The sequence below is a fragment of the Caloenas nicobarica genome, chromosome 21 (assembly GCF_036013445.1).
Source record: "Caloenas nicobarica isolate bCalNic1 chromosome 21, bCalNic1.hap1, whole genome shotgun sequence".
In the NCBI taxonomy this organism is placed as follows: Eukaryota; Metazoa; Chordata; class Aves; order Columbiformes; family Columbidae; genus Caloenas; species Caloenas nicobarica.
The window spans coordinates 5,516,337-5,528,951 of record NC_088265.1 but is presented as its reverse complement, the minus strand read 5'-3'; the positions used below and the strand labels follow the sequence as shown (position 1 = coordinate 5,528,951).

Below are 12,615 nucleotides of genomic sequence, written 5' to 3'. Positions count from 1 at the left end.
AGAATGCCCTCCCAAAAGTACTGCACGCTTGGCTATGTCTGAGGAAGTTCTGATGCAGAAGGAAAAGGAAACTCAAAGAGCTCTATATAAAAAGGACCGAGTGCCAACACCAGAGCACTGCAATAAACATGACACTGTAATCAGACACGGGAAAAATGGAGAAATAAACTGAAATAAGGAGGGATATACAAACTTTAGAAGAACAAAATAAAGCACTTGTTTGCTCATTTGCACCCAAAACAAGCAAATTAAATAAAAAGGCAATATAATTAATAAGCAAATTTGATATTATATATTTCCCTAAAGACTGAATGCCCCATCTGTATTGAAACGCTTTCCAGTTTATCCCACACACACGGACTTAGCGATACCTGCACCAAGGTACCTCTGCAGCCCTGGAGCCGGGAGGTTGCAAAGCTCTGGGTTGCTGGAGGGAAACCAGCCCCCCCACCCATGCCAGGCCTGAGGACCATCAGTCCTCACCCCAACAGGTTCCTGTGCTGCCCTCAACAAAACGAAAGGAGCCACTCGGCTCCCTGAGAAGTCTCAGCGCCGCCAAAAACGGAAACAAGGTGTCTGGAAGGAAAACGCTGTCCAAGAGAGGCCAGGGAAGACCCATCCTAAGTGATCACCATGACACTTACTGGTTTTCACCTTGAGGGTGTAGGGGTTTTTCTGCTGAATGGTGTGTGTGAAGTGGAAGCGAGCGTTGCAGCTGTAGTCGGTCTGGGCATCCTGCAGCATGACGTTGGAGAAGTACAGGTCACCGTTCTGGCCCTGGGAGACACGTTTGTCCTGGTGGATGGGCTCCATGGCTGCAGGGGAGAGAAATTCAGAGCAACTCAGGGGTGTAAAACACTGGCCCAGGTTGGCCAGAGAGGTGGTGGATGAACCATCCCTGGAGACATCCCAGGCCAGGCTGGACAGGGCTCTGAGCAACCTGAGCTGGTGCAGATGTCCCTGCTCATGGCAGGGGGGGCCCTGGGGGAGCTTTGGAGGTCCCTTCAACCCAAACTATTCCATGATTCTATGATCCTCCCATGGGTGGCTGCACAAAGGAGAAACCACGAACCCAAGCCACGTATGGATGCCTCCAAGCCCTGAATTAGCAGTAGTGACCCTAAACACAGTTATTTTCACTAAACACTGTGGGTGATGGAAAGGCTGCCCGCAGGGTTCAAGGTGGGACTCACAGCTGCTCATCCAGAAGATGACGGGAGACGGCAGGCCGGGCGGGGGGTTGCATTGCAGGCTGAGCGGGGCACCTTCATCCACCTCGATCACATCCACCTTCTCCTTGGGCCACAGGGGAGACTCTGCCAGGAGAAGCAAAGGCACCACGTGAGGAAGGCAGGGCAGCAACTTTGCAGATCTCTTCCCGCTGGACCTGGCCTGATTTCAATGGAGCGGCCTCAATGCCAACTTCATCTCTACATGTGCAAGACTCCCTTAAATCTCTATTGATTATTTCCCTGTTAGCTACAGCCACAACCCCCACGCCTTCATCTCGGTCCTGTGGCTGGATACATCCCAACACAGGTAACGGATGAAGCCAGCTGAGATGCTTGAGCACTAGATATTCTCCGTGTCTCTTCTACAAAATCTCACGTGATGCCAATAGTCCCTGTTCCCGTCGGGGCAACCGGCTGCTTGCTCTGTGCCGCTGCCGTTAACTCACTAGAAACCTGGAGGTGGATTTTGCTGGAGAGAGCGGTGCCGTAGTCGTTCCGGGCAAAGCACTGGTACTCGCCCTCGTAGTCCTCCGGCCGCCCCCCGCTGTGGAAGTCGATGACCAGCGTCCCCGACCGCCGCCGCATGGACACCTTGGGGTCCTTCGCCACGTTGAAGAACTTCCCGTTGCGTGTCCAGGAAAACCTACAAGCGTGGGGGAGAGGCTGGTTTTGTAACCATGGACCATATATTTACCTGGTGAGATCCTTACCGGTGCCGTGCAAGCCAACAGCTGGATTAGCTGGTGGTGTCAGTGGCACAGCTGGACTGGAGGGGGGTTCCTCCAGAGCCGGCTCTGATGCTCAGCAGAGCTTCAGCGGGACACGGGCTGTAGATGCACTTACGTGGGAACGGGGTTCCCTTTGGCTTCACATTCAATGAAGATGTCATCCCTTGGGTCCACGATGTAGTCCTTCACGGACTGCTTGGTGATTGTGGGGGGCTGAGGCACTGCAAAGCAAACGAAAAGCCATGAGGTGGGTCAAGCAAAGCAGGTGAATCCCCTCTCTGCTATCCTGCAGCAGATGCTGATGGGACTTCAGCTTCTTCCCCAGGCTGGATGTGCAATTTGTGGTTTAAAGCCGTTCAACACCTGAGCATTTTGGGGGTGTACTACCCATCACTGGTGCTGTTCAGACTCTCTTTTGGTACCAAGAAGCCTGTTTCTTGCTCAGTATCTTGGTCTCATTAAGAAATTTTACAGTTACATCTTCCTGCCATCTCAGGTCATCAGAATTCGACTGCAAGGCGTCCTGGCTGTGCACCCCAACGAGAGGGGCTGCAGCTGGGACAGGCAGCCCGAGAGTCACTGCAAGGTGTTTACGGCTACTCCCTGGGCAAGAAAGAGACTCAAAACCTCCCAGGTTCACCCCAAGGGATCGCAGCACTGGCGTTCAGAAGGGTGATGCTGCAAATGTGTCGGTACATGGAGCTGAGCTTGGCATCGGCGCCCATGCAAGGCAGCGGAGTCCGCTCTCCTCCAAGATGTGGCGTTAGCAATAACCTCCGCAGAACCAATGTTTGCATCGCAAAGACGTTGTCTGGTTGCTAGACCTGCTCCGGGGAAAGCAGCAGAGCCTGAGCGTTCCTCCCGTGCCTCTCCGCGCAGAAGCGGCTCTGGCCAGCCCTGGCATGGGAATGGGCAACGCACCCACGGCCACCGCGTGCCAAGCGACAACCAGCACCATCCCCCGGCTCGGGACGGCCCCCTCGTGCCCTGTTTCAGCCATGCAGAAGGGAGGGACATGTACACACAGAGAGCGAGGGGAACACTTACATTCACTCTGAATATTTGCTGTTATTCCCAAAGTGCAGGCATAATGAAAAAAACAAGGAAAAAAAGGTTAATTGAACAACAAACCTATATGCATCATGTGCACAAACACATTTGTTAAGAAAGCAAGGCCTGAAGGAATTGCTGAGTTGTCTACATCAAGTAAAATTGCTGAGAACAAGAGTGTTGTAGAGCTGACTCCAGGGGAACAGATATTTTCATCCACAATCATCTGGAGTGGAGCAGAGCAGGAATTCAGACTCAGGTCTGGGATCCTCTCCTTTTCTAGTAACATGAGTGTTTATTCCCTTCTGCAAATCAGAGCTTTCTTACCCTTTCTCCTCGGTGATTTCCAAATTTCGGCCGAAAGCCACTGCCTCCCATTTTTCCATCCTCCCCGGAGTCAGGGGTCAGCCGAGGTACCGCGGCTGCAGCCAGCGCTCCTGGGACTCCGCAGAGCAACGACCCGCGGGGCAGAAATCCCTCCCATCAAGAGCAACCCTGGCACCCCAGCCTGAATTCAGACCCCAGCAAAAAGCTCTGCTTTTTCTACTAATGCACTGCTCGCTGGAGGACTTCGGCACGCCGCGCTGTCGGAAGAGATTCCCTGCAGCGACAGGCTGATTATTATTAACAGCTGCTACAGGAGGAAGCTGGGACACAAAGAAATTATGAAACTGGTTTCCAGAGCAGTGGCTGAGCAGCTCTCGGTACAAACCCCCGTCTCAAGTGCCTTCGAACAAGTCACGCGTTTCCCATGCGCTGGCCTGAAGGTGGCCATTCAGCAGAAACATCAGCTCATGTCCCCCTTCCTCCTCACTCCATATCCCCCAGATCTTGAGCTTCTGAATAAAACATAACTCCTGTCTCATAATTAACCAAAAAATTGAGAGAGAGAGGGAAAAGCCACATTGCTCTGCAGGACCTTCCCGGATGCCCACTGCCCTTGGGATGCAGCAGCATCCTCATAGCAGCATTTGCCAGATAAGACTCGCCATGAGCTCCTGTCCTCCACAAAATAGCATCCCAAAGCCTGCCTGTGCCCTGGAGGGACACCAGAAGTCCTGGGATGCTCCGCTTAAATCAACAGGCTGAAGATTTGCCAGGACCTGATTTCTTCACTAGCTTGGCTCAGGTGCTCTGTCCCGTTTCGGTACATGGTTTTGAGCCCTTTGCTCAGCTTTCGAGACACGTTAATTAAATCAGAGAGTGACTTAGGTGACTTTCTAGAGGGTGTGTGGTTTAAGAAGGAAAATAGCCCAAAACAAACAATAGAAAAAACTTTAGGCTGGACTAGAGAAGCCACCTGGGCCATGCACATCTTCACTCTAGCTCCTTGACCATTTCAGCAGGAGTTGACAGGGGTAAACCATCACTTACAATCCAGAGGGACTTCGATGGTGCTGACGAGGTGATGAAGGTACAGAACAAACGCTATTCCTGCGCAGGTGAGCTGGTGTCTTTGCATGACCATTTTGGACGCCTGGGCAGCGTTAGGACCTCGGTTGCACCCGCCGGGGCGAGCGGACCAGCGCCACGTGCAGACGGATCCTCAGCTGCAAAACAAACACAAACCCAGCGCTCACTGAGCCCTTTACAGCTCCACTTCCATCATCTGCCTTTTGGCAACTGTGGAGAGGATGTATTTCCAATCCAAAAATATTTGTGTGGAGGGACAGGGGCGTGAATAGGGCCAGAAATAGTTTCCAGGCTCTGGTGACCCAGGTGCAAGCCCATGGTCACTGTCCTCCCAACCCCTGGGTTGTTCTGCTGGCAGAAAATCAGCTTAATTTGCACAGAAACCCTGAGAGGCCTCTTGGATGGAAGGAGAAGAAGGAAAGAGGAGAAGGAAGGAGGAGAAGGAAGGAGGAGAAGGAAGGAGGAGAAGGAAGGAGGAGAAGGAAGGAGGAGAAGGAAGGAGGAGAAGGAAGGAGGAGAAGGAAGGAGGAGAAGGAAGGAGGAGAAGGAAGGAGGAGAAGGAAGGAGGAGAAGGAAGGAGGAGAAGGAAGGAGGAGAAGGAAGGAGGAGAAGGAAGGAGGAGAAGGAAGGAGGAGAAAGAAGGAGGAGAAGGAAGGAGGAGAAGGAGGACCATGCTCTCCCCTAGGACCGATGGAAAGTTACTCAGAGCAAGTCAATACAAAAGCAGCAAACAGTCCGCATAGGATAAAATAAAAAGGGTGATTTGCTGTTAAAAAAAAATAAAAGTATTTTATGCACAAGAAATACCTAGCAAATATCCACTCCCTCTGGCAGGGCACATTGCCGGGCTCCTAAAGGCACCATCCGAACCTCCCGGTTGGTCAGCATTTGCATTTTCTACACACGTACCTTTTATTTTGCTGTTAATAAACCCATGGACTAAATAGAGAGTAAAACAAGAGCGAAAACAAAGATAAATCATCCCGCCCGTGCAATAAAAGTCCCCTTCAAAAAGCTGCTGTGGCACAGAGGTTGCATCGGGGCTGAGTTACAACTCACTGTAATAGAGTTATAAAAAGGGCATCGGCTGTGCAGACAGCTCTCTTGGCTAAGAACAAAAATAACGCCAGGGCAGCGAGGAGTGGAAAATCCCCAGCCTTGCTCCGCGCGGAGCCTCTGGCCGAGGTGGGATGTCGCCAGGCAGGGGAGCAGCGCGGAGAAGCCATTTGGCAAGCAAGGAGAGCCCCGTCTTCATGAAAGATAAATAACCGGCTGCAGCTTTGGATGCTGCTGCCCCTTCAGCTGTTCCCGAACCCGGTACGAAGCGAGGGAGAGAGGGGGGGACCCGGCACAACAGACAAAACCCGGCGAGCGCGGGGCTGCGGGTACCGCAGGGAACCAGCGAGGAGCAGATGTCTCAGAAGATAATAAAGCAGCCCTGACACGTGGCCCAGGAAGCTCTCCTGAAGCCCAGACAGGCTCGAACCCAGCGCAAGACAACTTTTAAGGAGATTTTTCCCTGTCACCCTTATGGAGAAGAAGATGTGCTGAATGGTTTCTCCATCTAGCCCTGCCAGGGTGCGATGGGGGTCTCCCGGTCCTTGCTCTTGGGCTGAAGCCCAAAGGAACTCGCCGTCCCAGCGTGTCCCAGTTACAGCAGATGACAGATTGGAGGTGGTGAAGGAGCTTGGAGGGGAGCGTTGCTTTGATCTTTTTTTGCTCGTTCTAAGGATTTTCCAATCCAGCTGTTGCAATAAAAATAGTTGAGTGACAGAATAATTATAGGTTTGGGCCAGTAATTAAAGTCATGTCCAGGACTTCTGCAGTCCTGTGATCAGGTCATGCTGAACAAAGCTTTTCGAATTACTTCTTTAGTTTTCTGTCTAAGGGAAGATATCATTTTGATCTGTAGCCTTCATTTTTTTAAAGTGGTGCATTTCTCCAGTTCCAGCTTGAAATGACTAATGGTCCAGCTGGTTTTATGCCTTTCTGTTACTAAGCACGAGTCTGCCTTATGAACCGAATCAGCTGATATTGCAACCGGAGATTCAGCAAGGCTGAGATTTCTGGTGTCCTTTCTGTGCTCATGTCCTGATGCTTCACATCACCATCACAAAATGCTTTAAACCCCTCTTGTAGCCTGGGAGGGAAGGTGAAAGGCAGCACGTATTTAAATAGCACACATCCCTACATGCTGCTTAGAGCCTGAAAAGCAAAGAATGTGTTTTTTTCTTTAGAGCGGGGACTAGTTAGTGCGAAAGAAATGGCTGCGACATGAAGGAGTAGGGTCCTGGCACAGATGCTCAGGAGATAACATGCATAGGTAGGTGATTTTGCATTAAATGGGAATTCAGAAAGGGCTGAGCCCAAACACTGATATCCACAGGAGGCATCTAGTTGATGCAAAAGATTATATCCTACCTGTTGCCACAGGCATGGGGACTAGAAAAGCAAGGGCTGTGCATAGCAGGAAGAGAGAAATTCGCAGATAACTTGAGCTGCAAAAGCGAGCAGCAGGGACACGGCGGTTTTGGACTGAAAACATGGGCAGAGTGACGTGGGAATGACCTGGGCGCTTCCAGCACCCGTGGACCGGCCAGGGAGGATGGCATGGGCGACCGCACGTCCACGGAGAGCGACAAATAATAAAATCCACGACAAAGCATACACAAAACGCATCCCTGCCTTCAGAAGAGCCAACGCCGGGGCTGCTCCAGGGCCCCTTTGTCTCGGGGCGGATGGGGGTGCCGCTTTCCGCACGTCAGGAACAATCCGCCACCGTGCTTGTGCGTGTAGGTGGCTCCTGGGGACGGGCAGCGCCGCCAGCCCCCGGCCGCGCAGAACACGGCCCACATTGTCAGGGCTGCTCCTCGCCCGGGGACAGGGACACGTCCCCAGCACAGGGGGCTGGAGCTGCGGTGAGGCCACGGACGTGCTTATTTGGGGATGCTGAGAGTGGTGACGCTGCCCGATGTCTTCGGCTGCTTCTGACACCGACTCAACCCAAAACGGCCCCTGCAAAGGGGCAGATGAGAACCGTTCTTCCCAGAACATTGCTTAATTGTTGCTCCTGCTCTCATTGTACAACACAAGAAAATGTTTGATTCCTGCCCAAGGAGAGGAACGAGCCCTTCAACCTCATTTCTGCGGCCTCCTGCTGGGGTGGGCAGAGCCTCCTGGGGATGCTCAGGAAACCTCTGAGCTGGCTGGACCCAGAACCGACCTGAAATCTGGGCCCGTAACACTCAGTAAAATGACAAAACAGGCCAAAATCTCACACAAATAGTTGTGAGATTGTGATGCCATCAAGCAGGAATTTGACTGCTTAAATATATTTCTCATCCAGCGTTGAGCCTGCACCCGAGCACCAACAAAAGCCATGTCCCTGCTCCGCTTTCTTCTGGCTACAGGCAAGACACAGCTATGAGATGGACTTGGATGCCTTTTTCCCCAAATACTTAACCCAGAGTTCAGACGTGGTTTTCAGACTCATCAGTGCTTTCCAAGTCCCCGATGACCTGCTGCAACATCAGTTCTCAAACTGTTAGCCAGGGTTGAGAAATACATCCCAGACCTTGGCCCAGACCTCCCTCAGGATGTCTCAGATACTTTTGTAAATATATTTTTCTCCAGACAAAAGCATTAGCCTCCCCAGGATATAACCTTTAAAACTAGGGACTGCTCCTCTTGGCAAAATCCAACCAAATATCCACACAGCACAGGGCACATCTGAAATCAAGATGTGGACGTGTAACCTTAACTCTGCTCACTTCAGAGCCTCCCTCCTCTCTCTGAATAGGCACTGGAGGGGAAAAAAATAAATGCAAGAAAGACAAAAAAGGGATGGACACCTGGGAATAATGGAGACACCCACGACGGGGCTGGCACTGCCTCCTGGCTTCACAGCTCCCCGGGGACACCGAGCCAAGCGCCGAGGGCTGGGGACCAGCCTGGCAGAGCTGCAAACCTTCCCAGCCAGAGAGAAAAGAAACTTGGATTCTCCATTTCTCCATGCACAAGTCAATTTAACATGTACATTGCTTCCTCCCTGCCTTGAGACGGGGGAAATCTCTCTTTCCCACAGATGGTGGAGAGCAGCGCTAGTGAATCCTTGCATCCCAGCCCTGGAGCATCCCTGCATCCCCGCAGCGAGCCAGAGCTCCCGCCTGCTCCGCACCAACAAGTTTCCAGTTGGCTTTGAGCGGCAGGGCCCCAGGAGAGGTGAGAAGGGGAATTTGCCCATTGCAGGCTCCCCCCGCCCGAAGAAAGCGGCAGGACGAGGCTGCCGACGTGCTCCGCTCATTAGCAGAACATGAACCATATGCAACGTCTGGTTCTCCTGCTGAGCTCCGGGGTCCCCCTTCGCAGCTCCACAGCTTTGCTGGAGGGCAAATGATATGTCAAAATATCTCCTCTGGCTGCAGAAATGCATCTGTCAGTGAGAATCCACTCCCGGCCAAGGCAGAGCCAGGATGCCGATATCCCCCAGGATGGTTTGGCCAAAACTTGGCTCTTTGTCATAATTCCCCGATGTCCTGCCCCAGCCCCGCTGCCCTTTGTCCCACCCCAGGGACACTGAGCAGAGCCTCAGGACTTCCCCACATGCACAAATCACACTGGGGAAGGGCTGAAACTCATTTCCTTCTCAACAGCTTAATGAAACGAGACCTTCCGGGATAATGATGGAAACAAATCCCTTCCCTGCAGCCCCGCGCCTGCAAAACGACCGCGGGCACGAACTCCCCGACACAGATGGGGGGATGCAAAGCAGACACAGAAATGGTAAGCAAGGGGAATCTCTGGTTGAAGTTAAACAAAATTAAATAATTCCACAATGAAGAATTGTTTTTAATCAGCTCATTAGGTCCAGCAGGATGTTTTCAGTAGCAATTAGGCATTTATCCTTATTTACGGTTGTAAGAGGAGCAGTAAAACTCTAGCAGCTAGTGTTCCCAAGAAGATTCCTATGGCACCATTTAATGCATTTCAGACGCTTAATTAATACTGATTAAATAGCACAGAGCAGCACTTCCACAAAGAGAAAACCCTTTTGGTTTCAGATAACGAAAAACATTGATTTAGAGGGAATACATGTCATTCCCTAACAGTGACTAAAGGCTTCGTTTTGCTCCTGCTCCGTTCAGGTTCTCTGTCGGGTCCCCCCATAAACATATCAGATGAGTTTCTGGGTTGGTGACTTCCAGGCCATTGATCTACACCTCCTGTTTGTTTAGCAGTGATGGAACCTTCTGTCACATGCAGATGGACACATCCACACACTTTTTTGTGTCCTTGGTTGTACGCAGGCACACACCGGCCAATGATGTACGTGCAGCTGCATCTCTACAAGATGCCTAAGAAACCATTCAAAGCCAACGTTGCCTTACAGCGCAGAAGTTAGTGGAAAGAAGGAAAGAAGTTATCATGAACAGGCAAAGAAATGATCGTGAAGACGGCGAGACGTGATGATTTGGCATTTCCATCCCGAGGGACAGCCGGCGGTGCGTGGGGAGGGCAGCAGCTCCCACTTGGGAGAGAGAAGCAGCGCTTTGTGTCTGTTCCTGAGCTTGGCTACAGCTTTCACAATTGTTCTGGGAAACAACCGTCAGAGCAAACACCAGCAAATTCATTTGCATCTCCTCTCCTCCTCCTTAAAAAATAAGCGTACCCATCCTGGCAGCAGCTAGTGCTTCAGACCTATGTACCCTCTAGCACGGGCAAGAAGGAAAGTCGGGCTTGTCACGGGAAACAGGTCCTAGGCTAAAAGTATTGATGGCCCAGTGTCTATTGACGATCATTTTCTATACCCACTGTAGCCCCAAAAGTGTCCCCAAATGCATCTTTGCTCCTGACCTCCGAATGAAATGACATTTCTCAAAAGATGACCTGCAGCAGAGGTTGCAGAGACAAGCACTTTCGACACCTTCACTGCCAACCCTCCGTAAAAACTCCAGGCAGACCAATTTGTTCGCGATAACTGTTCATACACTCCCCCCATCGCATTTGCAGCCCATCTTTAAGAAACGCATCATTAGGGAACACCCGCCCAGGCCGTTTCCCACAGCCCCTGGTTTCTTGTCTCACTCCTCCACGGGATTTTTGCCGTCTGCTGCATTTTCCTTTCACTCGCTGTATGTCTCCTGCCTTGCACGTGGGTGAGTTTTCAATCCCGAGCCCTGCAGGCTGGATGCATTTTTAAAGAACCGAGAAAACACAAAAGCATTGAGAGAAAGCGCCGTGATGTCACCAGGAACGAGGATGGCTTCCCAAAGTGTGACTTTAGGCATGTGCCAGGAGGAGCATCAATCGACCCCGCACAGGGCACAGCATGGGAAATGGGAATGAATCCATCCACCCCCTGAGCTTTAGAGCTGATGCTGGCAGTAAGGAGACTTATTTTTTAGCTTATCTCGGTAGCTACCAGCCAGCCAGCGCTCACCCAGCCTTCCCCCTGCAGCATCCTCGAGTCGGGACCAGCTGCACCCAGGCTTCGATTTCAGAAATATTTTACAAAAATGCAAGAGGAAAGGGATAATTGCACTTGCTGTTCAGAGCCCTGGCTGCGTTTTGCAGCATTTGAGCGCGGACAGCGGTTCCGTTTCCAGGAGGTAACTCATACCCATGTGTCACTACCGAGAGCACCGATAACTCTAGGGATGGACTCGTAATCTATTGCGGTCGTATCTCAGCACTACATAAATGTGAATTAATTTATCACCCTGTCCTTCTGGTAATGTAAGGAAGTACTGTCATTCTATTACACAGAGGGATTCTAGTCCGGGGAGGTTAAGTGTTACCCCAAGGTCAGAGGAAAGATGTGACATGTGTGGGAAATGAGCCGAGATCACCAGAGTACTCAGTTTAATCAGAAAATACCATTTAACCTTAACAAACCGGTCACAGTCACAGGAAAAAAAAAAAAAAAAAAAAAAAAAGTAAACCCATGAAACTTTCCAGCCAGCACATCACCCGGTGCCGCGGCCCCGCGGCAGCTGGGAATTGGCCCCACGACAGCTGATCCGACGGCTGCTGGGACCCGCGGGGCACCGGGTCACACCGGCCCCGCTAATCCGCTTCCCACCCTCCCGGGGAGCCGCTTGTTTCTGCATCTTTTCCTTTCATTAGCAAGAGTGAGAAGCAAGTAAGGGGGCGGGGGGAAAAAAAAAATTCATTGGAGTTGTCCTTGGTGGAAAACAAAGGGGCTCCAGAGCATCGTTTCTGCACGGGCTGCATCTCAGGCTGCCATTGTGGGGGGCGTGATGGGATATTTAAGGAATATGAGGTGGGTTACGAGCTAATAGGAAAAAGCAGTCAATTTTTCCTTGTTATTTTGGGGGGAAAATATTTAACAACTCTCCTTATATTGCAAACTATGTGGAAGAATACACCGTCGTTTATTCAATTAGGATGTCGCTTTGTTTAAGAGGGACAAGGATGGGAACTGGTGTGAAAAATACAGATTAGAGACCAAGACCGTAGGATACCCCCAGGTTCCTGGTCCTCTGCCCTCACGGCCAAGCTCCTTTCCTAGGCCACCTGTCCCACGCTGCTCGGGGGACGCACAGCGAGCGGGGACAAATGTCTGTCCCCGCGGTGTCCCTCGGCCACCCCTCGCAGGGATGGCAGCATCTGGCCCCTGGTGATTAGCCAACTGTTAATCGCGCAGAGCAACGGCTATAAACAGCGAGCGGAGGACAGTTTGTCCAGCAACCGCTCTGGAAAAGCCGCCTTTCCCCTCCTGGCTCCCACACGGGTCTGCTCAGCAGAGTCCAGACCACAGCCCAGAGTGGTCCCCAGCACCACCGAGAGCTGCCAATGTCCCCAATTCCCTGGTTTCAATGGCCAGCGCTACTGCCGCCGGTGACCCTGGGGACAAGGACGAGCTGGGGGAGCAGCGCGGAGAATCCGCGGGCAAACACGGCGGCAGAGGGACCCGGGAGAGCCCCCCGGTCCTGCCCGCGCCTCTGCAAACAGAGACTGCTCATTCTGTAGGGTTTCCTTTCTAAACAATTCGCCAAGATTTTTTATTTAGCGCATGGAAAACAACTGCATTAGTACAGACTAGCCTCGATTTTATTAAGCCGAACGTCAGGGAAACGCAGTTATTTCAGCGGCACAGCCAGAAGAAAGGTGAATACTTCTGGGGTTTAGGGTTGCAAAGCAGAAGTACCTGCTCTAGTGCGGCCGTCCTA

General features: G+C 51.7%; 1 protein-coding gene across 9 annotated transcripts in view; it reads right to left on the bottom strand.

The window, feature by feature from the left end:
* Positions 1–12,615, bottom strand: part of NFASC (neurofascin) — an 83,523-nt gene that overhangs the window by 46,087 nt on the left and 24,821 nt on the right. For 6 of the 9 annotated variants that reach the window (XM_065649566.1, XM_065649567.1, XM_065649573.1 and 3 more), the window contains exons 2-7: positions 4,385–4,560; positions 3,008–3,025; positions 2,076–2,181; positions 1,679–1,875; positions 1,194–1,316; positions 645–815 (exon numbers count right to left, since the gene is read on the bottom strand). In XM_065649566.1, the coding sequence (XP_065505638.1) occupies positions 645–815; positions 1,194–1,316; positions 1,679–1,875; positions 2,076–2,181; positions 3,008–3,025; positions 4,385–4,478 (709 nt within the window). In that variant the 5' untranslated portion in view covers positions 4,479–4,560. The remainder of the gene's footprint in view (positions 1–644; positions 816–1,193; positions 1,317–1,678; positions 1,876–2,075; positions 2,182–3,007; positions 3,026–4,384; positions 4,561–12,615) is intronic. The other 3 variants (XM_065649568.1, XM_065649571.1, XM_065649572.1) reach the window with 1 other exon arrangement.